This window comes from Myxine glutinosa, chromosome 14, assembly GCF_964187855.1.
Source record: "Myxine glutinosa chromosome 14, kmMyxGlut1.1, whole genome shotgun sequence".
Lineage (NCBI taxonomy): Eukaryota > Metazoa > Chordata > Myxini > Myxiniformes > Myxinidae > Myxine > Myxine glutinosa.
Genome location: NC_136274.1, coordinates 35,154,693 through 35,181,528, shown reverse-complemented (window position 1 = coordinate 35,181,528; position 26,836 = coordinate 35,154,693). Strand labels below are relative to the sequence as shown.

At 46.2% G+C, this 26,836-nt stretch overlaps 1 protein-coding gene across 4 annotated transcripts in view; it reads right to left on the bottom strand.

Annotated features, from left to right (window-relative positions):
• Positions 1-26,836, bottom strand: part of LOC137439607 (fructose-bisphosphate aldolase, non-muscle type) — an 82,675-nt gene that overhangs the window by 23,946 nt on the left and 31,893 nt on the right. For all 4 annotated transcript variants that reach the window (XM_068135522.2, XM_078768472.1, XM_068135523.2 and 1 more), the window contains 2 exons: positions 23,974-24,057; positions 15,134-15,308 (listed from right to left, as the gene is read on the bottom strand). In XM_068135522.2, coding sequence (XP_067991623.2) covers positions 15,134-15,308; positions 23,974-24,057 — 259 coding nt within the window. The remainder of the gene's footprint in view (positions 1-15,133; positions 15,309-23,973; positions 24,058-26,836) is intronic.

Here is a 26,836-nt window from a genome sequence, read left to right as displayed (position 1 = left end):
TGTCTAAGAGGGTGCACGGTGTCATGGTGGACCTCGTGCACCCGGACCAGACTTGTGCATTTCCGGGACGCAGAGTGTCCGACAGCCTGGGCCTGGTTCGAGAGGCGATCCAGCTAGCGGAGGAGAGAGGCCTCCCACTGAGCATAGTCAGTTTGGACCAGGAGAAGGCTTTCGACAGAGTGTCACATGAATACATGATGGCCGTTTTGGACCGTTTTGGCTTTTTTTTTTTTTTTTTTGTTTTGTATACAAGATCGAGGCTCGTGAAAGAGCGAACATTAATCACACAGAAAGACAAACCGACACATAAAACATATAACATAGGGAGCGGTAGACAAGATGGGGAGAGAGGGGGAAGGACACAAACACAACATTTGAGAGCAGGGACCGAGAGACATGAAGACATCGAGAGATCTGAGAGAGGGCGAGGGCTTTGGGGGGGGGGGGGGGGACGTGGGAAGGGGGCAGTGGGAGAGGTATAAAACATATGGACACTGCCAGGACTTCCAGGAAAGAAGTTGGAATTTCAAACAAGGTGGATCTGGGGTGAATTAGCGGGGGTAGAAAAGATCAAGGTTTTGGATGGGGGAAGAAAGGAGATGGTGGTGAACAGCTGTTTTAAAGACCTGGAGGGAGGAGTGGGATTGAAGGGAGTGAGGGAGTTTGTTCCAGAGGCGGGAGAAAAGAGGAATGAAAGAGTGAAGGTGAGCGGAGAGCCGAGATTTCGGCAGTTTAACCATCAGAGGGTTGCTGGCAGATCTTGTGCGACCTGTAGGAATATTTGGGGGACAGAGCACAGAGAGAGCTGGGGGTGCAAGGCCGGAGAGGAGTCGGTAGAAGACAGAAAGACCACCTACCTGCCTGCGGTGAGTGAGTGAAAGGCCCTCAGAGATAGCTTCATCGCGGGAGATTCCAATAATTCTGAAAGCTTTGGTTTCAACAGCGTGAAGCCGAGCTAGGTGTGAGGCAGGAGCACCGGCCCATAGGGGAGAACAGTATTCCATTGAGCTGCGGATGAAAGCCTTGTATGTGGTGAGGAGCTCAGGTGTGCCGAGGAAGGACTTCGCACGACGGAGGATGCCCAGTCGGCGACTGGCTTTGGAGGCCAGCTTGGAAATGTGGTTTTCCCAAGAAAGATCATGGCAGATAGTGAGACCCAAAATCTTGAGCGACAGAACTTCTTGGAGAGGATTGTTGAGAAAGTAGATGGGAGGGTTGTCCAGTCGATCTTTTCGGAGAGACATAGTAAGAGTGTGAGATTTGTCAGGATTGAAAGACATGTTCCACTTGTTTGACCAGTCTGTGATTTTGTCCAGGTCTTCAGAGAGTGAGGAGGCAGCAGACTGCCGATCTGAGGGAAGAGGAATGGAGCGGCAGAGAGTGGAGTCATCAGCAAAGAGATAGAGAGGATTTTCGAGAGAGTCAGAGAGATCATTGATGAAGACCAGAAAAAGCACGGGGCCCAGAACACTGCCTTGGGGAACTCCAGCCTGAACAGGAAGAGGAGATGAGAGAAACCCATTCAGGGCCACACGTTGACGACGACTAGAGAGGAAGTCCGCCAGCCATGCGTGGAGATTTCCATGGATACCAAAGGAGGAGAGTTTGGTGAGCAGAGCGGGGTGCCAGACCGTGTCGAAGGCACGTGATATGTCGAGGGAGACAGCTCTAATTTCCTGTTTGGCATTGAGGACCTCCATCCATTGTTGAGACAGCAGAAGCAGCATGTCCAGAGTAGAGTGACCTGGTCTGAAACCAAATTGATGATCAGAGATCAAGCCATTGGAGAAGAGGAAAGATTTCATATCAGAAGCAATGATGGATTCCATGACTTTGCTGATAATTGGGAGAAGGCTGATTGGTCTGTAGTTGCTAGGATCTGTTTTTGCACCTTTTTTGTGCAAAGCGGTGATGTTGGCTGATTTCCAAGCAAATGGCAGTTGACCTTGAGCAAAAGAGGGTGAAGAGAACAGAGAGAGGGTGAGATAGAGCAGCAGAGCAGGATTTTAGGACCCGTGGGCTGATGCCGTCGGGTCCAGTTGCAGAATCAGAGTCGAGGGTTGACAGAAACTTTTCCACCTTGTCAGGAGGAAAGGACACGGAGTCCAGGAGCAGCAGGGTACGACTGGGTATGGTGGGTACAGAGAGGGATGGGTTTGGGACACAATATTTAGAGGCAAACACAGAGTTGAGGCATTCAGCTTTTTCACGTGCGGAGTCAGCTGTGTAGCCGTTTGAGGTTAGGGAGGGGATGGAGGGGGAACAAACACCAGAAACGGATTTGACCAGACGCCACCAGGATTTGGAAGAGGGAGACAGATAAGAGAGTTCGGTCTTGAGAACGGAGAGATATTGTTTCCTGGCTCTCCTGAGGGTGGACACACACTTGTTTCGGGCTTTGTGAAAGGAAATGAGATTTCCTTCCGTTGGATTTGCTTTCCAGGAGACGAAGGCAAGTTGTTTCTGGGCAACAGCCTCACCACAAGATTCCGTGTACCATGGACGGGAGGAAGGGTATGACAACTGAAGACGAGATGGGATAAATCTGTGCATGAGAGAGCAATTTAATTTGGAAGAATTCCCAGGATGAGTTGATGTCAGAGGTGGTAGAGATGGGAGACCAGTCCAGATGATTGATGGCTGCTTGAAGACCGTGCCAGTTGGCCTGAGTGAAATGCCAGACTCGTCTACGCTGAGCAGGCTCCCTGAGGATGGTCAGAGAGATGTCCACTTTAACAAGGACATGATCAGATGATCCGATCGGAGCAGAAGAAGAGCAGCAGACATTTTCAGGGAAGTTAGTCATAACCAAGTCCAGAAGAGAAGATGTTCCATTGACTGAGATCCGGGTCGGGAAATTGACAGATTGTGTCAGTCCCAGTGAGTCGCAGAAGTCCTTTGCTGAGGAGCCATGGCTGGTGAGAGAGGTACCCACACCCAGCCAACTGGCATGATGACAGTTGAAATCACCACATATGAGGAAGAGAGAGTTGGGATGAGTAGATAGAAGTTGGTCCATATCATCAGACAGCGAGATGTAGATGGAGTCATCACTGTTTGGTGGACGGTACAACACACATATGAACAAGAGGTGGGAGCGAAGGGGAAGCCGTAGCCAGAGGTATTCCTGGGGGTGAGGTGGAGAGAGTGCAGTGCAGGGCGAGTGAGGAAGAGAGTTTTTGATAAAGATAGCAACCCCGCCTCCAGGACGAGGCTCAGGTCTATCATACCGGAGGAGGGAGTAGCCCGGGAGAGATACTATGGAATCAGAGACATCATAAAGGAGGAAAGTTTCTGTTAAGCAGATCACGTCTGGTTTGACAGAAGCAACCTGTATGGAGAGATCAGTTAAGTTTGAACGAAGGCCCCGGATGTTTGAGGTCCATACCGTTAATGAAGAGGAAGGGGGGGCATCAGATACAGAACAGGGGGGAGGAGGGGTAGGGTAAGATGTGGAAGAGGTGGAAGAGGTAGGGAGAGCTGTTGAAGGTGTGTCAGAGATTTCAGAATAGCTCGGAGAAAGGGAAGGATGGGGCGGACAAAAGGTTTGATGGTGATTGGGTGAGCCACAATGAGGTGTTATTTGAGGATAACACTTTGGTCGGTTTGGCCATGCACTTTGGTCGGCACTGGGGTCTTCTGGGCTTTGGGCCAAATCTGATGCATTGGGTGGACCTGATGTATAGGGACGTTGAAGCCCGTGTTTTGGTCAACGGACACCTCTCGGGAGCCTTCCCAGTCGCTTCTGGGGTCAGGCAGGGCTGCTCAATGTCACCAGTCCTTTTTGTCCTTTGTATTGAACCGTTTGCTTGTGCACTGCAAGCGGACCCATCCTTCCCTGGGTTGTGGATTCCCGGAACCCATGGGGAGCGCCTAAAGGTGAGTCTGTACATGGACGACGTGTCGGTGTTTGTCACCGATGCAGTCGCCATGTGCAGACTGGTGAGTCTCTGCGAGCGTTTTGGGTTGGCCTCCTCTTCTAAAATCCATCCTCAGAAGAGTGAGGTCATGCACTTTGGTCGGCACATGACGGGCTCCGGCCCCCCTTGCCCGTACACGGAGCGGAGAGATCGATTAAAGATCTTCGGGGTCTTCTTTGACCCAGGTGGCGTGGCCGCTGAGAACTGGCGAACGGTCATTGGGGGATTGGAATTGGAGGTCGCTTCTTGGCGGTCTCGTCGCCTAACCATGGAGGGGCGAAATTTAGTGATCAAGAATGTTTTGATTGGTAAGTTGTTGTATTTGGCGAGAATCTCCCCACCTCCTCCTGCGGTGGGACGGGCTCTGGAGAGATTAATCTTCACTTTCTTCTGGGGTACCCGAGCAGAGCGCAGGAGTAGGAGGGTAGTAAAGATGAGCCCGTCCTTGGGTGGGAAGGGTGTCTGTCCCCTGCCCGGTGTTTGTATGTATGTCTGCGTTTGCGTGTACTCTAATGGAGTTATTTGTGTCCGAGGACCCGGGTCGCCTCCTGGCGCGGGATTTTTTGTTCTTTTTTCTGGGGCCGTCCGTCGCGCGGTTGTAAGGGCGGTCCCTCCCGCTGTCTCAGCCTTTTTCTGGGTCGTGTCCGGGGCATTTCCGGATGTTTGAGGGGTTCGCCCGGGAGCAGGGCCTGTTGACCTGTCGGCCCATCGGTTGGCAGTTGTCGCAGGTCCTGGATCACTTGCGCCCAAGGGAGGTGCTGCGGGAGGTGCGTATCCTTCGCGGAAGGCCTCTCGCAGAATGTACGGCGAGAAAGGTTTGGGAGAACGTTTTGGCTCGCTGTCTCGCCAACGACCAGAAGGACGTCGCGTGGCAAGCCGCCCATGAGTGTCTTCCGGTCCGGGTGTTTCAGTTCCAGAGGGACCTGAACGTGTCGGTCCAGTGTCCCAGACCCCGATGCACAGGGGACGAAACCGTCAGGCATGTCCTTTGGGACTGCCCTGTCGCCGAGGGGGTCTGGTCGCTTGCGGCTGGCCTCCTCGAATGCTATGTGCCTTGGCTGGTGATGGTCAGACGGGACGTCTTTGCGTTTAGCGGGCTCCTACCACAACCAGTGCCTGTCCGCAAGTGGAGGCAGGCCTGGAGAACGGTCTGTATAATCAAGACCGTCTTGTGGCGAGCGAGAACCAGAGGTTTCCATACCAGGGTATGGTTGGATCCTGGGCAGATATGGGGCATGGCCCAATCCAGCCTCCAAAGGTACAGGCTTGGCGACGGGGCGGGGTGCTGGCCGCAACGATGCGTCAGGTGTGTCGTAAAGCCCTCCCTGGAGCGGAGAATACGGCCGGGCTTTTCCGTGGTGAAGGGGGGGGGGGGGGTCCCGTGGGAGGTTACTTACAAATGTGCGGGTGACAGTCATGTGCAGCCGTAGTCCCTGACCAAGCTTGCCGCCCGGGCTTGGAAAGGTTGGGGGTGCTCCGGCAGGTGTGCTTGCGGGCCCTGTCGGGCGGTGATTCTCATTGGGACACTCACGCCTCGTGGGCAAGCTCAGGGAGCCGGTGCCTTCCTTGTGGTGCATCTTCCGGGTGGGCCCTCCCGGGCGCGGCCTGGGGAGGGTGGGGGCAGTTGGGTTTCCTTTTGTTTGATCTTGATTTTGCCTTGGTTTGAATTTTATTTTCTTTCATTATTATTTCCAGCGGTGGGTCGAGCCCTCAAAGTGTTTGTGGCTGCATGTTCCCGGCTGCGGTTAGCAGCCGGTTGTTGATTTCGGTATGCAAAGGAAAAAAGGCCCCTTGATCTTTATTGATTTAAGGTGTCCCTTCCTTGGTTGTTTTGGGGGGGTGGGAGGGGGGATAGGGTCTTCTTTCCTTTCTCCCTCCCCTTTGGTTAGTTAAGAGTTAGGTGTCTGCCTCAGGTGGGATAGGGATAATGAACTTTGGTTTTAATGGTTTATTGAATTTGATTTGGGTTTCGACTTTGTCTTTGAACTTTGCTTTCTTGATTTTCCTGATCTTTGCTTTGCTTTCTCCTTTTGATTTCTGATTTATTGTTTGATTTATTGGCTTTTGATTTCCTGGGTTTTTGATTGGTTTTATTGAGTGGATTTGGAGTGAGTTTTTTTGTTACCTTTTTCATAATAAAAAAGGCCTCGGCCATAAAGAGGCAATTTTGTTGTTGTAGTCTGCGTTCACACTGGCTGGGGGTGGGGGTATGTACGTGTCCAGGTGTAGTTGCTGCATGTGGATGTGTATGTGCCCCTGCTGGCCCACCTTAGCTGACCGTATCGAAGTTGAAGGGCCGAAACGGCATGATGCCGAGGACCCGGTCAGTGCGGCACACTTGTTACCTGGTGTGTTTTGAACTTTTTATATATATATACTGTTACGGATTCGGCCCTAAGGATTGTTGTTATGATTATTGTTGTTGGTTCGAAGTATTCTGGTGATTGTGGTTGAAGGGAAAGGGTTATTATAGTTAAAAGATTTAAAAGCACTCCTGGTAAAATGTGGCCGGAAATCCGGATCGTGACCGGAAGAGGGGGAGCGAGAGGAAAAAGAGGCGGGAGGACATCTTTTTTTTTTTGTATACTGAATCGAGGCTCGTGAAAGAGCTAAAACGAAAAGAGACGTGGTTGTTGAAGCTCCGGCCCGAGCATTCGACGTACAGTGCGAGTGAACTTTGCGTCCTTGAAGGGAAGTTCGGGCGATAAGAAATATCGCCGGAGTGCGTGGAGCCTGTGTCGTCGGGTATTCTCATTGAGGTTCCGGAGGATCCTGGCCTCAAAGCCCGGGTTGGAGTGAAAGCTGTCCACCATCTTTGCCACGGGAGCAACCTGCAGTGAGCAGGTTTTTTGTCGTGTCAGCTGGGCATTATTCCCCAGTGGTTTGCCGGGGATGGCTGTGCCAGAAAGGGGCACGTGAGAATTATACGGAGGCTCGCGGATTGAACCGCAATGTGTACGTCGGAGCGCGTCTTTGTGAGGTTCCTTTCCACCGCTGTGTTGCTGGGTGCTGAACAACGTGACCTCGGGGTCGTCTCGCTCGCCTACGCCTCAATTGACCATCGGGCCTCGACTCCCCGATCGCGGGAGCGCACAGAGACATTGGGACTTTGCCTTGGAGGGGTGCAGAGACATTGGGGGAGGTGCCGTGAGTGTGGGGTTAAGGGGCTTGACAAGGATATCATCATAAGATTTGAAAGTAGGGGTGATTGCCCCCATTGTTGTATGGCTCTTTGTGTGCGATTTATAATATATTATGGTTTGTTTGTAACCTGGTGTGGTTGCATTATTGATTTGACCGTTTCATTTGCTAGTTCCATTGAGGGTTTCATTATTTGCTTGATTTCAACCAAGGATAACATCTTTCTGCCGGGGACCCTCTTGGGGTTCGGAGGTCCACCAAGACCAGAGGTAAGGGGGGACCTTGTAACAATACATACACACACACAAAGCTGGGCACCAACCCGTTAATCCGTTAATCAACAAAGTTAACTTTTTCGTTAACGATTTAACTTTTAAGTTAACTTTGAAAATCATTATCGGACTAACTTCCGTTACATTTAAATTCCGTCATCTCAAGTCCATGAACCCAAAAATTTCATGGTCGGATCGGCTTGTGGGAGGGGTCGGCTTGTGGGAGGGGTCGGCTTGTGGGAGGGGTCGGCTTGTGGGAGGGATTGAAGCACAGGCAGCGTCTCCGGTCCGCGCCGGAACTCCGTTTATTTTTCTGGGTCCCTCGGAACAACCAACAACAACAACCATGTAGTTGCTTCTCAATTGCAGGTGCAGGCACTTCAAACATACATTACAGTTTGATTAGGAACGATCGGCTTGGCGAGCGATAATCTGAATGGTAATGAATGTGCCTCTGTACTGTGCTGTGGTGTGCTGTACTGTGCTGTGCTATAGATAAGTGTGCTGTACTGTGCTATAGTGTGTTGTACTGTACTGTACTGCTCTGTGCCATAGTGTGCTGAACTGTGCTTAATGCGCTGTTCTGTACTGTGCTATAGTGTGGTATAGTGTGGTATGTGGGCCCCGCAATTTTCTTTTGTTTTAAATCGGGCCCTTTAACATGAAAGGCTGGCCCATGTTCTAAAGCCCTTAAAAAGACCCCAAAAAAGGCTTATTTTATAGTTTTGGCACTTTTTTTAGGTGGTTTTGGAGCAAAAAACTGATTTTTTGGGGGATTTTTGTTTACAGTAAAAATTAACGTTAACGGTGTATCGATAACTTTCGTTACATTTTAAACGAATTAACTGATTAATGGTTATCGAAGTTAACTTTTTGATTAACTGTGCCCACCTTTTATATATATATATTGTTGCGGATATGAGATTGGCCTCCATCCATATCCGCTTGTAAATATTCCCCTATTTCCCCAATACTTCCCAACTATCCCCAATCCCCCATTCCCTAGTCCCATTTTCTGTAAACAACACTCTGTAGACCCGACCTTCCCCTCTTTCCCCCATTAAATGTCGCATCCAGGTCCACCGCATCTCACGTAGACAACTATAGGACATCTTGCTAGTTATTCTTAGTCTATGTCAGTTAAGGACTCGTTTCCATTAATTCTGACTCTTCGTTGCACCAGAATGTGATTGTATGGCACCGTTAGAAAGTTTAGGACCTCCCAATACCCCCCCGCAGCTCTTCCTCATGGTACAACAACAACAACAACAACAACAACAACAACAGCAACAACAGCGGCGCGGGGAGTGTGCGCCCTCCCTCCGGCTTGGTTAGCCGCCATTGAACATGTGCTCCGACGGGGTTACCACGCAGGGGCTCGCTGTCAGCTCCTCGCCAAGGGCGGAGCCCGGTAACCCCCCGCACCCAATAGAAGCGGCGGACCGATTCCATCTGGGGCGGAGCTAACGAGCCGAGGGCGTGTCACTCCCCGCTGAGCATGCGCAGGAAGAGGGAGGTGACGTCAGATGCGCCCTCAGCTTGGAGAGAGAAGTCGCCACCTCCGAGCGCTGAAATACCTCCCCGCATCTCTGGACCGGACCGTGTTGATTCTGCCCCTGAGCCAAGGTGCACCTTGTGCTATCGACTGCCTGTCCTTCCCTGCCATCAATCCCCGTGTAAGTCAGTCTTGTCCCGTTTGTCTGTGGTCTGTCGGGGATAGATAAGACTGTGTCTAAGTGCCCATCTTTTCTGTGCTTTACCTCTTACCGTGTAATCTACCCTTTTCTGCATCACCAATTATATCCTCCTCCGGAGGTCTTGAGAACTGTACCCCTTGTGTCATTGCATTTATCCCAGCCGTTGTGTCCTTTCCTTCATTGATTTAGCATAGCGCGATTTGGTCAACGTCGAGTGTAATCGGGTAAACTGTGCGAACACGGCGGCCATTCCGCTCGGTCAAGCAACATCTTAAGTCGTGTCCGTAACAATATATATATATATATATATATATATATATATATATATATATATATATATATATATATATATATATATATATGTATATGCACGCACGCACGCACACACACGCACACACGCGCACACACACACACCTTATAGCAGTGTTGGCGTCCAAGCCTGAATAGCCAGCAGCACAATGCTTATACATGAAACATCCAAGTGAGTTTGTTTCTTGGACATGTCATATGTAATGAATTACTCCTCTTCACTTGCAGGCTACTCGTAATCTGGTGAGGTCATAAAAACTCATGACTGAGCTGTACAGTCCGAGTTTGATTCCTGATCCGACAATAAACTGGTGGATTGGTGCTGTTGTAGCGGCTACCGCTGGGTATACACAATCGCCTTGCACCGACCGAGGACGCGGAGCGATCACCATGCCGGGCTCGCCCGGGCATGCCCAGCCTCGCCTTTCCAGGGCTCGTCCAGGACGCCCGGGCATGCCCGCTCTCGACTTGCCAGGCCTCGTCCAGGACGCCCGGGCATGTCCAGACTCGCCTTTCCAGGGTTCGCCCAGGCACGCCCGCTCTCGACTTGCCAGGCCTCGTCCAGGACGCCCGGGCATGTCCAGCCTCGCCTTTCCAGGGCTTGTCCAGGACGCCCGGGCATGCCCGCTCTCGACTTGCCAGGCCTTGTCCAGGACGCCCGGGCATGTCCAGACTCGCCTTTCCAGGGTTCGCCCGCTCTCGACTTGCCAGGCCTCGTCCAGGACGCCCGGGCATGTCCAGACTCGCCTTTCCAGGGTTCGCCCGGGCACGCCCGGTCTCGCCTTTCCCGGGCAAACGCTCCGGGATATTGTGTATATATATTGCTGCCCGATAAACGGGCTTTTCAGAGTACCCGAGTTGATTTGACACAATAAAGAAACTCGGACGAATTCCAGCTTTTTGTCGCGTCCATTCTTCCGATTTACGTTGGAGCACAGCTCCTACACTGTAAAGGTATGGCGTTGCATCACAAAAGAGTAGTCCCTCAAATGGATATTTCAAGCTGGGTGTCCCGGTATATAGTCACGAGTTTGGGAGAATATTTTCCATGATGTGTAAATTGTTTCAATCAAAACTTTGAAAGAGGCTGTTGTTATCATGACCCAAAAATAGATTTTGCTCTCCTGAACCTTGATGATTCATGAGTTATATAAACACTGACAAAGCTACTCGATGTAACAGCATTTAGATCCTCTGCATGTTTCCATTCATCATGTCATGCTGAACCTGGTGAACCTGATCGCAACATTTCCATAACCACCCAAACGCACCCCTAGCCCGGAATTTAGATGTACCGTACTCAGATATACCCGAAAAGGTAAAGCTATTGAGCAGAACGCTGCCGGATGTTAGGGTTGGACTTTCAAAATACAAGTTGAATTTTTGAAATCTTTTTTTTATTACCCCCCCCCCCCCCCGCCCCCTCCCCTGCCCCCTCGAAGGTGGCCAGAGGCGTTATGTTTTCGGGTTGTCCATCCGTCCTAAACCTCGTTTTTCTCGGCAACCATATGTCCGATTGAGACAAATCTTTCAGGGTAGGAGTGACATCTATGCAGAATGTTTTATGATAATTGTGATGTCAGAAGTCACGTGGTGTGGCAGCCATCTTGGATTAAACGCAAATAATCCAAAATATTATTTCTCGGAAACCAATGAATGGAAAAATTTGAAACTTGGCACATTGTCAAGTACTCCCAATGGGGAACAAAAGCATGATAATGATGACATCGGTGAAGTGGTATACCAGCCAAAAATGTTTTAATCGAATTCCTTATCCTAAAAAGCTGAAATTGCATGCACATGATCTATGACCCATTTGTATTGAAATATTTAATTTATGACATCATAGGTCACATGGTTTGGCAAGCACATTGGATTTAACCTAAAACCTTAAAAAAACATCTTCTCCCAAACTGCCAAATTGATCGACTCGAAACTTTACATGTGTCATTGACGAGGCATGGTGATTAAAAGTTGATCATGAAAATATCATTGGTCACATGGTGTGGCAGCCATATTGGATTGAAGGAAAATATGAAATAATTACATCTCTTAAACCGTTTACCCTATCGATGTAAATTTTACAAATATCTAACCATTGTTGCACATCGTTTGAAAATGACATTGTAGGTTTCGTGGTTTGGCAGCCATCTTGAATAGAAAAATGAACCTTATCCGATCAACACGAAACTTCACAAACGTGATCCACTACCCATACATTTGCAGAATGTACATTTTTAAGGTCATATGTCATGTGGTGTGGCAGCGATATTAGCTTGAACGCCAATGTTTTAAAAATTCCTTTCTCTGAAACCGCTTCACCGATCGATATGAAACCTGTCACGGCTGGTGAAAATGTGATAATTGAAAACAGCTGAATGGATTTAAATCAAACTGGTTTATTTTTAGGACAGTGAACGAGGGCATCTACCCATTGTGGGACTATGCGGAGGCATATTGGCGACACAGTCGCATTGCTCTAGTTATTTGTTTTTTTTTGGAAAAAGTCATACAAGTTCAATTTTTTTTTTTAACCTGGTCAGTTTGAAAAAAAGTGATTAAATTGTTAATGACGTCCATGCATTTTTTGTATACTAAACATTTATATTAGCGAGTTAGTAAATCAGTGGTTAGAAAGATATAGAGCATGTGTGAAATAACCTTGTGTACCCTTTAAAACAAATTGGTCACGAAACATTAAACATACATTATATAATGTTTTCCCTTTGGTTTGAGGTGGGACAGAGATCGAGAGTATGTCTGTGTACGTGTGCGGGGGAGGGAGGGGAGGAGGAGGGGGAGTACACATCTGTGGGTTTTGAATGGGGAGGGAGAGGAATAGGGCAAGAGTGAAGGTGTGTCTGTGTGTGTGTATGTTTGTGTATGTGTGTGCGGTGTGTGTGCGTTCGCATGAACTAGAAATTTCAAACTAGAAATGGAATCACCTCCATAATTTGTGGAGATATCGAGTGGAAACTTTACACAAATGTTCCACATGGGGGGATGTTTCATCGTTACTTGAGACGTTTTGATAAGTCACATGGTTTGGCCGCAATAAATAATGGAAGTTAAATTTTAAAAAGCTTGTAACTCTTGAACCACTGCATGGATCGACTTGAATTTTTAATGCAATGTAGCTCTCATCGGGTGGAACAAGTGTGCAAACTTTCAAGATGATTGGATGTACGGTCGCGAAGCTAAAGTCTTTATTGTTGAAAGAAGAAGAAACACCATTTTGTCCTCCCAGGCCACGACATCATCCGACATCAGTGCGATTGCCATTTTCAGTTTTAATTTCCTTTAAAAAACATTTTCTCTGCAATAATAGGGCCGATTGAGATAAAATTTTCACCATAGGAGGGACTCGGTCTGTAGAATATTTCAATGGTAATTATGACGTCGCAGGTCACGTGGTTCGGCCGCCATCTTGTTTTTCGTGAAAACACGAAAATCCCTTTTTCTCTGCAACGGCTGAACAGATCGAGGCCAAACTTTGCAAGCAGAATCGCATACCCATGACGAACAAAAAAGTCAGCGAGCACGACATCATCCGACACATGGTTTCAGAGTTATGACGTTTTTAAGCATGAACCTTTAAAACCTAGCTCCTCCCTCATTTTTGATCCAATCGAGGAGAAAATTCACAGCTCTGTTCAGCATGTCAGTCTACTAAAATGTCATTTTAGAATTTACGATAGGTCACGTGGTTTGGCAGATATCGTTAATTAAACGAATTTTTTTTTTTTTATGGATATCTCTTGAATCGCTTTATTGATCGACGTGAAACTTCATACTGTAGTAGAAGTCATGAAGAGTAACAAGTGTGCAAAATCTCAAGATGATTGGATGTACGGTCGCGAAGCTATAAGTCTTTATTGTTGAAAGAAGAAGAAACACCATTTTGTCTTTCCAGAACGTGCTCACGATAACGCGATCTTCCGCGGTCATTTGAACCACAAAAAAAATTATAATCGCAGATTTGTCAATAGATGAGGCATATTAACAAACGAATGAAACAGATTTGCTCAAATTCTGACTATTTTACACTCGATCGTATTTCACTGAAAGTAAGCCCATCAAGGCGCGTACGTAATACACGAAAATACAGTGGCCCATTTGCGCATATGCAAACATCCATCCACATATTACGTAGGGTGCTGTGCGAGAAGCAAATGGCTGTCATGGTCGTAATTGGTCTTGAAATTTGCGCAAATAAATGCCCTACACGATGCCGTTTATTTCGTCACAATCCATCCAGCCGATCTGAAGTTATATGAAGAAATGCATTTACGTCGTGACGTCATCACGCGACTTTCGAATGCAGACGTCTTTTCGGAAATTAAATAAAGATAGAAATCGAAATGAATCATGTCCGCGATCTGCGCATGCGCGGTTTTCTCAGTCGCTTTTCAGTGGCATCGCAGTGCAACCCATCTGCGCATGCGCCAGCTATTGAAAATTGGGTCGCCACGGCAAAATCCAAGATGGCCGCCACCATGTATGTCTGAACCTTGCAACCTGCATATCTTGAAAAATAAGCGAAGTAGCAACTTCTAATTTGGTGTGTGGGTGTATCTAGGCACAAGGAAGAACGCTATCGAAAATTGGGTCGCCACGTCAAAATCCAAGATGGCCGCCACCATATATATGTCTGACCTTGCAACCTGCATATCTTGAAAAATAAGCGAAGTAGCAACTTCTAATTTGGTGTGTGGGTGTATCTAGGCACAAGGAAGAACGCTATCGAAAATTGGGTCGCCACATCAAAATCCAAGATGGCCGCCACCATATATATGTCTGACCTTGCAACTTGCATATCTTGAAAAATAAGCGTGTGTGTGTGTAGGGGGGATGTGTGTGTGTGTTGGGGTGGAGGGATGTGTGTGTGTGTGTGTGTGGGGGTGGAGGGATGTGTGTGTGTGTGTGGGGGGAGGGATGTGTGTGTGTGTGGAGGGGGGAGGGATGTGTGTGTGTGTGTGTTTGGTGGGGTGTGCGTGTGGGGGGAGGGGTGTGGGGGTGTTTGTGTGTGTGCATGTGTGTTAGGGTTGGGGGGGGGTGGGGGGATGTGTGCATGTGTTTGTGTGTGTGTTAGGGGTGGGGGATATGTGTGTGTGTTTGTGTGTGTTGGGGGGGATGTGTGCATGTTAGGGGTGGGGGGATATATGTGTGTGTATGTGTGGAGGGGTGTGTGTGTGTGTGTGTGTGTGTGTGTGTGTGTGTGTGTGTGTGTGTGTGTGTGTGTGTGTGTATGTGTGTTGGGGTGGGGGACGGTGTAGAGATGTGTGCGTGTGTTTGTGTGTGTATGTGGGGGAGGGGGTGGGGTGGAAGGGGATGTGCGTTTGTGTGGATATGTGTGGGTGTGTGGAGGGAGGGGTGTGGATATGTGTGTGTGTGTGTGTGTGTGTGTGTGTGTGTGTGTGTGTGTGTGTGTGTGTGTGTGTGGGGTGTGTTTGTGTATGTGGAGGGGGGGTTGGTGTGTGTGTGTGTGTGGAGGGGTGTGCGTGTGGGGGGAGGGGTGTGTGTGTGTGTGTGTGTGTGTGTGTGTGTGTGTGTGTGTGTGTGTGTGTGTGTGTGTGTGTGTGTGTGTGTGTGTGTGTGTGTCGGGGTTGTATCCAAGGGGGTTGTGTCAAAGCATGTCCAATGAAAGTGGGGTTGTATCAAAAGTGGGGTTGTATCAAAAGTGGGGTTGTATCAAAAGTGGGTGCGAGTAAACCGGTCATCACTGCCAGCAGTTTTAAAGTGGCCGTTCTAGTTATTATTATTATTATTATTATTATTATATAAACAGACAGACCTGAAACAGCTGATGGCACCGTGCGTCGGAGAGTCCTGACCGTTAATTTAGCAATTGTCTCAGGAGAGCAGGCAATCATACAGTCTTGCCCTGGCATCACCATGTTGGGCTTGAGCAGTGTCCCCTCAAGGAATACATGGTGGTCACCAAGAGCCTTGTATGTTGCAGCCAGGATCTAACATGAAAAAAAACAAAAAACAAGCTTTGCAACCACATTTACCAATCATAAACACTCATCTTAACTTAGCAATCAAAGCTTTCACAAGTACAGTACAACCAAAATGTTTCCAAGCTAGCATGATGGACACGAGCCACATACATGAAAACCAGAGAGCAGATTGTGGGCCTTGCATTGTTACAGATATAACTGGATAATGTTTGTGATGGTGCACGAGATACACCAATGTCATCCCATCGCATCCCAATGCAAACTGCTCAATAAAAACTAATCTTCAAATAATAATAATAATAAAGCACATTACTTCATTGACTTGATTGGTACAAGTTATGACATGACATGATGAGGATGAAGATGACACGAATGTTCTTGGTGACTGTCGTTTTTGTGTTATACGGGTTTCAAGGGATACTGTAAATGCTATTGTTAAACATGAAAATCAAGCATTTGATCGAAGTCATGACTGCCAGTCTGCCACACAATTATATTAATAATTTTCAAGCCAATACAGAGGAAGAAGAGCATGAGCGAGATAAAAACAGAAAAAGGTAAAAGACACCGCGCCACTTTCGCCGAATGATGTAACGTGGATGTTTTCCCCCACTAATTTGAAGTTACTTTTCCTATTTATAACAAATACATGGAAAATGCATGCTTTTTAATGGGATTCAATGACCTATGACATGTCATACTGGGACATTCATAAACTGAGCTTTGTATGGACTAAGTTGCTGATGTAAAACAAGTCAAACCATTATAATCTACTAGCAAAAGTACCCGTTTGCTGACGGATTTAAAAGACAACATGTTGTACTTCAAACATTCTGCTCTATTCACTCTATAATTTGCCTGAAGTCATCTTCCATCTGCTTAGAAGTCAGGTAACATCACCATCAAACATCCTTGCTGCTTATACAGTCGTGGCCAAAAATATTGGCACCCTTGCACTTTTTTCAAATAACTCACAATGTTCTCTAAAAATACGTTCAAATTGACAAGTATTTGGTCTCCACAATTCTTTATTTTACTGTTAATCTTCCAGAACCTTTGTTTTTGATCCAGAACTTAATATATCCTTTAGAATCAGAAAATAAAAAGAAATGGCATTGACAAAATTATTGACACCCTCGACTTAATATTTGGTAGCACAGCCTTTGGACAAAATAACTGCAGTCAGGTGCTTCCTATAGCCATGAATGAGCTTCTTACACCTCTCTACTGGCAGTTTGGCCCACTCTTCTTGTGCAAACTGCTCCAGTTCTCCCAGATTTGAAGGGTGCCTTCTCCCAACTGCTGTTTTCAGATCTCCCCACAAGTGTTCAATGGGATTTAGATCTCGACTCATTGCTGGCCACTTCAGAACAGTTCATCGTTTTCTCTTGAACCATTCCTGGGTGCTTTTTGAAGTGTGTTTGGGGTGATTGTCCTGCTGCAAGACCCATGACCTATGACAGAGACCCAGCTTTCTGACATTAGGTTGAACATTGCGCTCCTTGGTAATCTCCTGATTTCATGATGCCATGCACACATTCAAGGCACCCAATGCCAAAGGCAACACAGCAACCCAAAACATCACTGAACCTCCTCCATGTTTGACTGTAGGGAAGGTGTTCTTTTCTTTGAAGGCTTCATTTTGTTTTCTGTAAACATAGAGATGATGTGCTTTAACAAAAAGCTCTAATTTGGTCTCCTCTCTGCACAGGATATTCTCCCGGAAGGATTTTGGCTTGTTCAGGTGGGTTCTGGCAAACTCCATTCAGGCTTTCTTGGCAGTGGGGTCCTCCTGGGTCTCAAACCATAGAACCCCCTTTCATCGAGTTGGCGACGGATGTTGCGAGTTGATACTGTTGTACCCTGTGTCTGAAGGTCAGCTTGAATCTGTTTGGCAGTTGATCGAGGTGCTTTCTCCACCATTTGAACAATCCTTCGCTGCAATCTTCGATCAAGTTTTCTCTTGCGGCCACATCCAGGGAAGTTGGCTACAGTGCCATGGGCCTTAAACTTCCTGATAACATTGCGTATGGTGGACACAGGAACATCAAGGTCTCTGTGATGGACTGGTAGCCTTGATATTGTCCATGCTTGGCTACAATCATGTGTCTGACCTGTGTTACATATTTATGTGAATGTATGTGAATTACCATTCAGGTCTTTGCTTATCCATGTGTAGTAGATTAAGGGTTGTTGTGGTTGGAGGGTCAGGAGCCCTTCTGAAAAAGAAACCGGAAACGGAAGAGGAAAGACACGAGGAAGAAAAGCGACGAGTATTCTTCTTCCTCGCCCCGCTCCGACGAAAGGTGGGATTGATTGAGCCGTGTGGAAAAGCGGCGTTCCCGAGCCCGTCTGGCGAGAGGAGTTACCGGGACGGATACCTGCCCGGTGGACGTCAAACTGTCGTGTGGCCGTGCACCGACCCAGCGTCTGGCACCGTTCGCGACACCGTCTAAAAAGACGCGTACGGGTCGCACGTTGGGGCCTAACACGCGTTGCAAGCGGCGTGGGGCTTTTTGCTTGCTTTACCGTACCCGCTTCGCGTGGCCACGAGGGGCTGCAGCCGTGGTGCCTGGTACGATACCTGCCCGGTGGAAACACGTCCACCCGGGGTTCGTTCAACCGCCCGAGTGCGGCGACGCCAACCATCATCTTGGTCAGGAGGGGCCCAGAGACATTGTGCGGGACAGAGACTAAAAGGGGGTCGTGAGTACCAACGGGGACACATATATAAGATGGCCATCTTAATCATATAGGGAATTGATTGTGGATTGGGAATTGTTGATGGTTGTTTGTTGTTGATTGCTCGGGGAATATATCCGTGATTGTATCATTGAAATTGTATGATATCCTTACCCTGGAAATATATCATTGAACATCAGTTTCTCTTGGGTGGAATTCATAGGGATTGCGTTGCGAAAGCGCATATATAATACTACTTTCTGGCGAAGGTCCTCTCACGGTCCGGGGGTCACCGAGACCAGGTAGTCACCGAGGGGACCACGTAACACCTCCTCAGACGATTCTCTGGTTTTCTTTCTTTTCTTCATGCTCATTGCGGTACACACAGTGACACAAAACAGCAGAATGACTCCTTTTCTCTATTCAAACTGGTTAAATGAGAGATTTTTATATTGCAGGCACCTGCCACTCACCACAGGTGAGTTCAATTCCAAAGTAAAGGAGAATCACCTGCTTGAAATCTAATTATTTCTAACAACTTCTAAAAGGTGTCAATAATATTGTCTGGGCCATTTTAGGATTTGTGTGGAATAAGCTAAGTTTTATTACATTTTTCAACTTTTTTGGTTTTGTTCCACTGCATACCAAAGAAATACATATGTGGATAAAAAAGATTTTTTAATTTCAACAATTTTCTGGCAGAAATGGTACATCATTTGAAAAAATTGCGAGGGTGCCAATATTTTTGGCCACGCCTGCATATGGCATAAGCAAAATTCATTTCCGCTTTGCTGCGAATCTCAGTGTTGCATGCTTTGGTTTGAACTTTTGCTTAAAGTGAGTGAAATATATTTTGAGAATTTCAAATGATTCACACTCAGATTTCAACATCACCATAATGCATGTCATCAAGTTGTTTTGACTTTCGTTATACAAGATGATGATTTGTAATGGCTACCACCGGGGTCGCTATACGATGCATTTACCTAGAGAGAATTGGAGTCTTCCACCCCCTCCCCCTCCCCCTCACCCACCTTCAACTCCCTCCTCCATATATGCTACCCTGACAGAAACCATACTTGGAGTACCCTTAAGCAGCATGCAAAATTTGGTTCAGTCGTTTTTTTAGTTTTTGAAGCACATATAAATAAATAAATAAACAAAATATACAAATTCACTTTTATAATACAATATAGATTACTGAAAAGAGAAGCTTCTGTCCCTTTGTGTGCATCCATCATGCTTAATTCTCAAAGGGTTCCTGTTGTCATAGAATAATAAAAATGGCACCATTACAAAACTAAACATAGGGGCAATGCGCCTGGCACTCACCTGGTAGAATAAACAGTATACTGCACTGACTAAAGGTATTTTAATCCAATTTCAATGGTTGCTAGAAGACAGTGCAGCATGTGGAATCATACTAACATAATCACAAGACTTTAAACAAATAAAGAAAAAAAAAATACCTATTTTGGGGCCAACCCCCCTCCCCCAACCCCATATAGTGGGGCGGCTTAGCCCAAATATTCAAAAGAATTGTGCATTTTGTGATACAAGCACCAAATTTGGCACACTAGTAGACTATCATATTATGAAAAGATCTGGATATTGGGCCATCTCAGATTCAGAGATTTGATTTTTGCAAGATTTGCAGATTTTGCAAGCTGAGATTGCAACGCCAGGGACGGCCGACTCCTTCCTACGAGCTGCCCACGTCACCCGCACAAGAAGAGCTCATCAAATCACTGCAGCGGCACTGCACATCCTGCAACACCGTGCGTATGAACGCCACTGTATGACATATGCTGATGATGCAGAAGACCTGCCTGAGTTCGAAGACTGGTGTCACCAGAGAGGAGAAGACATTCCCAACTTTCAGTACTGGGCAACTGTGCTGGAACTAGATATGTTGGTACTGGTCTACGTGCGTTCTCTGCGGCAGGCTTCATTCACGACGTACCTTGATGCCCTGACGGAACTGGTCCCATGGTTCCATGCCTTAGACCACACACACTATGCCAGGTGGGTCCCTGTTCACCTGAGGGACACGGTTGCACTCCCAATGAAGCACCCAGATGTAGCCAGAGAATTCAGGGCTGGCAACTTCACTGTACAGAAGACGAAGAAGGTGTTCTCTTCGATCCCAATCGAATCGAAATCTTGCAAAAATCAAATCTCTGAATCTGAGATGGCCCAATATCCAGATCTTTTCATAATATGATAGTCTACTAGTGTACCAAATTTGGTGCTTGTATCACAAAATGCACAACAGGTTTGCTATGCTGCTACACTAATATACCTCCTCAGACCCCAATTTTTCGAATGCCTTGAACAATCATTGGTACATCACAGGTGATGAAGGTTGTGGTGGTTTCATCGAAATTGCGTGTGTAGTTTCTGAGACAAACAACAACAACAACATGCATTTTAAAGGCCATTTTCCCTGCTAGAGCGGGGGTTAGCCTTGCGGTCCCCATGACAATCTTCTCCATTTTGCCCTATTTTCTGCATCTCCCCTTGTTAACCCCCTTGCCCGCATTTCTTCTTCCACCATTTTAGCCAAATCTTTCTCGGTCTTCCCTGTCCTCTACTTCCTTCTACATTCATTTCCATCACTCTTCTCAACCAGTCACTTTCATCCATCCTCAAGGATCAAAGATTAAAAAATTGGATCATGAATAATAATAATAATAATAATGATAATAATAATAATAATAATAATAATAATAATAAATCTCACAAAATCTCACAATAATAATAATAATGAATGGGATGTTGCCATCCCATTCATTCTCTGTATTCAACAGCATTTCCATATATCTTTTCCATCTTCCTTTAATTCCATCTGGGTCGACAACGATTTGTCCCACTTCATCCTTCAAGCAACTCACCCCCCATCACATCACACCTCTTTCGTTATCTGCTTTGCAATCCCGAATACTGCTCTGACCCTCTTCCGAATCAAAGCGTTCTCCGAACATTTTCCTCCATGCCTCCTGCGCCTTTGCTACCTCTTTCTTTGCAGCCTTCTTGGCTACCTTATAACTTTCATGCTCTGCTGTTTCTGCTCCCATACCCTTCGCCTTCTGCCACTCCTTGAACTTCTTCCTCTTCTCGTCAATACTCTTTCCAACTTCATCATCCCACCACCATGTTTCCGAGTGCCTCGGTGGTCCTTTTGTCCATCCACATACCTCACCAATGGCTCCCAACAGACTAGCTTTCATTGACATCCAACCACTTTCAAGCTCAACCACATCATCCTCTGCTCTACTCAGCCTCTCTTTTAATGCCTCCCTTACTGTCACCTCTTTCAACCTCCACACCTTCATTCTCGGTTGGTACTTCACCCGCCGAGCTCTCCTCGCATCTTTCACCCTTATGTCGCAGACAACCAAGTGGTGCTGTGAAACAGCCTCCTCCCCCGGGATCACCTTTGTGTCCCGGAGGTGCCCCCTATCTCGCCTACGCACCATCAGGTAGTCAACGGTTGTCGTCGACCCACCTGACGTGTATGTAACAAGCTTATTATCCTCTTTCTGGAACTGAGTATTACAAATCAACAAATCAGCTCCATCAGCAAACTCCAAAACCCTTTCACCTTCTCCATTTCTCACACCATATCCGTAACCCCCATGAACTCCCTCAAAACCATCCATACTCCTTCCCACATGTCCATTTAGGTATCCTCCTGCCACAACAACTTCCTCATCTTTCACGTTTTCCATCAGCTTCTCTATCGCACACCAGAACTTGTCCTTCTCTTCATCGCTCCGACCAACCTGCGGAGCATATCCTGAGATGACGTTCACCAAGAGCTTTCCAATCATCATTTTCACCATCATCAACCTATCACTCACTCTAGTCACACTCACCACACCGTCTACAAACTCCTCAGAAAACATGACACCAACACCATTGATGCCCTCCAGGCACCCTTGCCACAAACTTGTATTTCTGTCCCTGCCTACCCTTCACCATTCTCACACCACTTCCCTTCCATCTCGTCTCTTGCACACAACATATGTCCACTCTTCTTCTGACCAATACTCCCACCACTTCTCCTGATCTCCCTGTCATTGTCCCTACATTCCATGTCCCAAACCTCAGAAACCGATCTCCACTTCGGGCTGTAACCTGCCCATATGTAGTTGTAATTGTCATGGTTCTCTTTTTTGAGGCAATGTTTTTATGGCTGGATGCCCTTCCTGACGCCAACCCTCTTATTCGTCTCTTACGACACGCAGGGATACGGTGTACCTATTCTAATCCACGGTACACACTGGGAAACGTTTAAAACATGGAAATTCTGGGGGGGGGGGGGGGGGGGGGGGAGGGTGGCGTCAGCATCACAGCTGTGGTTTAAACATATTTGAATAATATTTAAACAAAACCATGAAAAATAATCTGGGAAAAGTCTCTAAGTGAGGACGTGGATTTGAGAAAGAAGGAGCAGAGGTGGAAGAAAAACGAGATGTAGGGGGCGGGGCACAAGGCGAGACTATGAGGAGAGCGAACAAGCACGTGTCCGGGAGGAGAGAAAGAATTAATAGATTTTTTTTGTTTGTTTGTTTATTTGTTTTGTTTTTAAAACGTTGGACAAATGGGTAAGATGTTCGTGAGAGGTAGGGGGGAGAAAAGAAAATCAAAGAAACAAGCAAATACTATGAAGGAAAGAACTTATATTCACAAATACTGATGGGGGGAAGGAGCCTGGAGAGACCAGGCCGCGCATGAGGTGCGGAAAAAAGAAAAGAAAAAAAACCCCCACTAATTACACACAAATTTGCAATAATTACAAAACCAAAACTAAATAGAAACACACAATAACACATGCACAATAAAATAACCAGTGGAAATTTGACAAAGACACGAATGGGAAAATACTCAAACTTTGATGTCTTGGAGAGATCGAAGCAAGTCTCCTCGCTCGAGGGACCGGAAGCGGAAGTCTGAGTTTCTCAGTCTGTAGTTTCTGAGAAGAAAGCAAATACCTATTTTGTGGGGCAACCCCCCCATAAACCACCAAAGGGGCAGATTTTTGTAATGCCATGAACAATTTTCTGTACATCACAGGTGATGAAGGTTGTGATAAAGTTTCATCGAAATAGTGTGTGTAGTTTCAGAGGAAATAGAAAATTCCTATTTTGGGGGATCAAACCTGGACCCACTTTGACCCCCGGTAGACCCCCTTAAACCACGATATTTTTAATGCCGTGCACAAACTTCAGTCACAACACAACAAATACCATTTGTGCCAAATTTGGTGGCAAACCCATCAGTGGTTTCGGAGAAGAAGTTTCAAGTGTTTACGGACGGACGACGTGCATAGCATTAACTCCCCTGAACTTAGTTCCAGGTGAGCTAATAATCAATTTACTTGGTTGGAAAGATAATAATAATCGATTTACTCGGAACAAAAAGTTTTGTACGTTTAATGACCTATTTTGCCTATATAAGCTACCGGTTTTCAAAGCTCATTTTTTCCAGGATTGAAGAAGCAGGAACGTCAGCGTAATTCAGTGGCTCCAACGATTACATTTATTATTCTATGACAACAGCAACCTTTTATAATGACACGGAAGGAGCACACAAAATTATATATTGTAATACTTCTCGAAGCAACAAATATAAAAAAATAAAATAAAAGTAAACGGAAAGCACACACAAACAACCACCACGACAGCAGCAACAACAACATGGTATAAAATATCCTTTTTTTTTTTTTCACGTGTTTCACTTCCTCATTGAGATTCATACAAAGACATGCAATATGTTTGCGAAGTACAACATGCTGTCTTTTGATTGACCCCTTCTGTGAAGCGACAGTTAGGTATGCCTTGTATGAACTAAATAAGAAACAAAGGAAAGTATTAAATGCAACAGAAGCTGTTTTAAGGCAGAACTTAGTCTTGCATATCATTCAGGAAATTTACTCTATAGCTTGACTAATCCCTATGTACAGATGATTTTCTGAGGGCCTCACCTTTTCAGTGACGCACTGGCAGCGTTCAATCGAATGATCTCCATCAGGAAGTAGCTCGGGCTCCACAATAGGGACCAATCCTTGCTGTAAAGTACAAATGGAACTAGTATTAAATGAAAATATTATAAACTAGAACGCCACTCAGTAGAGCGCATACTCCCGCCGTGGGTTTAGTTGGAATAATACGTTTTGTTTAACATCCCCTCTCCCCAAAACAATAAATGAAAAAGAAAGTAGGCCCTAACTCTCAGAGAATTTATTTTGATATATCTCGGAATTAGAGGAGAAAAACATCATTTAAGAATAAGAATAAAACCTTTAATGCAGTAAAACAGAAAAAATCCTTCCCAAAAAAAATTCCTGGATCCGGAATAATATCCTGAGCTTCACCAAAAACTAATCAATTCTTCCTTATCCCAAGGGCAATCATCCCACCAACTTTCATCCAAATCCGTTCAGAACTTTTCCAGATATGTTGTTCACGAACATACACACACACACACACACACACAATCGAATGCGTTACTCCCTGGCAGGAGTAATAAACCTGAAAATCGCAGAGCCAGAACCAGAATTATTTATTTGGTCTGGGAAGCCCATGTGAGGTTTCTTCTTCAGCCTCTCAACCTTGGGTGAATATGCGATCTTTTTTTTAAAAGTTGGAATTTTGCCAAATCTGTTTTATTCGTTTGTTAATATACCTCAGCCATTGACAAATCTGGAACTAGGTCTTTATAAGTTCATCAAATACTGACACCGCGATTGACATTTGCTGAGCTAAATGTTGATATCTCTGAGGTAAAAAAAACCAAAAAACAGTTTTAAAGCATTATACGTATCAAACGATACATTTTATTAAACGGGGGAACCTAATACACACTTTGGTGGTTTTAAAATGACAGAATATGTCTTTATTAGAGAAAAAAAGAAAAGAAAATTGAAGACGACGCTGCTAAAAAAATACACCGCTCGCATAACCACGAGTTTAAACTACATTTACAACAAATATGAAAACTATTTTCATATCACAATGTTAAATATAGAAGATAATGTTAAAAAAAATGAGCCCCATCTTCCAATGGTAAAAAAATCCTTCACAAAATTCCTGGATCGGGAATAATATCCTGAGCTTCACCAAAAACTAATCAATTCTTCATTATCCCAAGGGCAATCATCCCACCAACTTTCATCCAAATCCGTTCAGAACTTTTCCAGATATCTTGGTCACGAACACACACACACACACACACACACACACACACACACACACACACACACACACACACACACACACACACACACACACACACACACACACACACACACACACACACACACACACACACCTCCCTAGCGGGAGTAACTATGAGGCAATTCATTCTCAGCCTGCTGTAAAGAGCTGAAATACATTGAAAAGCGATGGCACTACTTTTCCAATGATTATGTATTTGGGAAGAGTTGGGTGGGTTTCTAGATAAACTAAAAAATACTGTTATGCACCAATGCCAACATATGGCATCCTCACAGCACACAATCTTCAGTACAAACACATAAAGCCAGCTTTTTTGTCTGCATTTATAGATTACAGATGTTAAAGAACTCACAGCATCGTTTAAAATGAACCCATTGCGATGGCTGGCACTGACGGCATCAGCCCACGGGTCCTAAAATCCTGTTCTTCCACTCTTTCACTCCCTCTCTCTGTTCTCTTCACCCTCTCTTTTGCTCAAGGTCAACTGCCATCTGCCTGGAAATCAGCCAACATCACCGCTTTGTACAAAAAAGGTGCAAAAACAGATCCCAGCAACTACAAACCAATCAGCCTTCTCCCAATTATCAGCGAAGTCATGGAATCCATCATTGCTTCGGATATGAAATCTTTCCTCTTCTCCAATGGCTTGATCTCTGATCATCAATTTGGTTTCAGACCAGGTCACTCTACTCTGGACATGCTGCTTCTGCTGTCTCAACAATGGATGGAGGTCCTCAATGCCAAACAGGAAATTAGAGCAGTCTCCCTCGACATATCTCGTGCCTTCGATACGGTCTGGCACCCCGCTCTGCTCACCAAACGCTCCTCTTTTGGTATCCATGGAAATCTCCATGCATGGCTGGCGGACTTCCTCTCTAGTCGTAGTCAACGTGTGGCCCTAAATGGGTTTCTCTCATCTCCTCTTCCTGTTCAGGCTGGAGTTCCCCAAGGCAGTGTTCTGGGCCCTGTGCTTTTTCTGATCTTCATCAATGATCTCTCTGACTCTCTTGAAAATCCTCTATCTCTTTGCTGACGACTCCACTCTCTGCCGCTCCATTCCTCATCCCTCAGATCGGCAGTCTGCAGCCTCCTCACTCTCTGCAGACCTGGACAAAATCACAGGCTGGGAAACAAGTGGAACATGTCTTTCAATCCTGACAAATCTCACACTCTTACGATGTCTCTCCGAAAAGACCGACTGGACACCCCTGCCATCTACTTTCTGAATAATCCTCTCCAAGAAGTTCTGTCACTCAAGCTTTTGGGTCTCACTATCTGCCATGATCTTTCCTGGGAAAACCACATTTCCAAGCTGGCCTCCAAAGCCAGTCGCCGACTGGGCATCCTCCGTCGTGCAAAGTCCTTCCTTGGCACACCTGAGCTCACCACATACAAGGCTTTCATCCGCAGCTTAATGGAGTACTGCTCTCCCCTCTGGGCTGGTGCTCCTGCCTCACACCTAGCTCGTCTTCACGCTGTTGAAACCAAAGCGTTCAGAATCATTGGAATCTCCCGCGATGACGCTAACTCCGAAGGCCTTTCACTTACTCACCGCAGGCAGGTTGGTGGTCTTTCCATCTTCTACAGACTCCTTTCCGGCCTTGCTCCCCC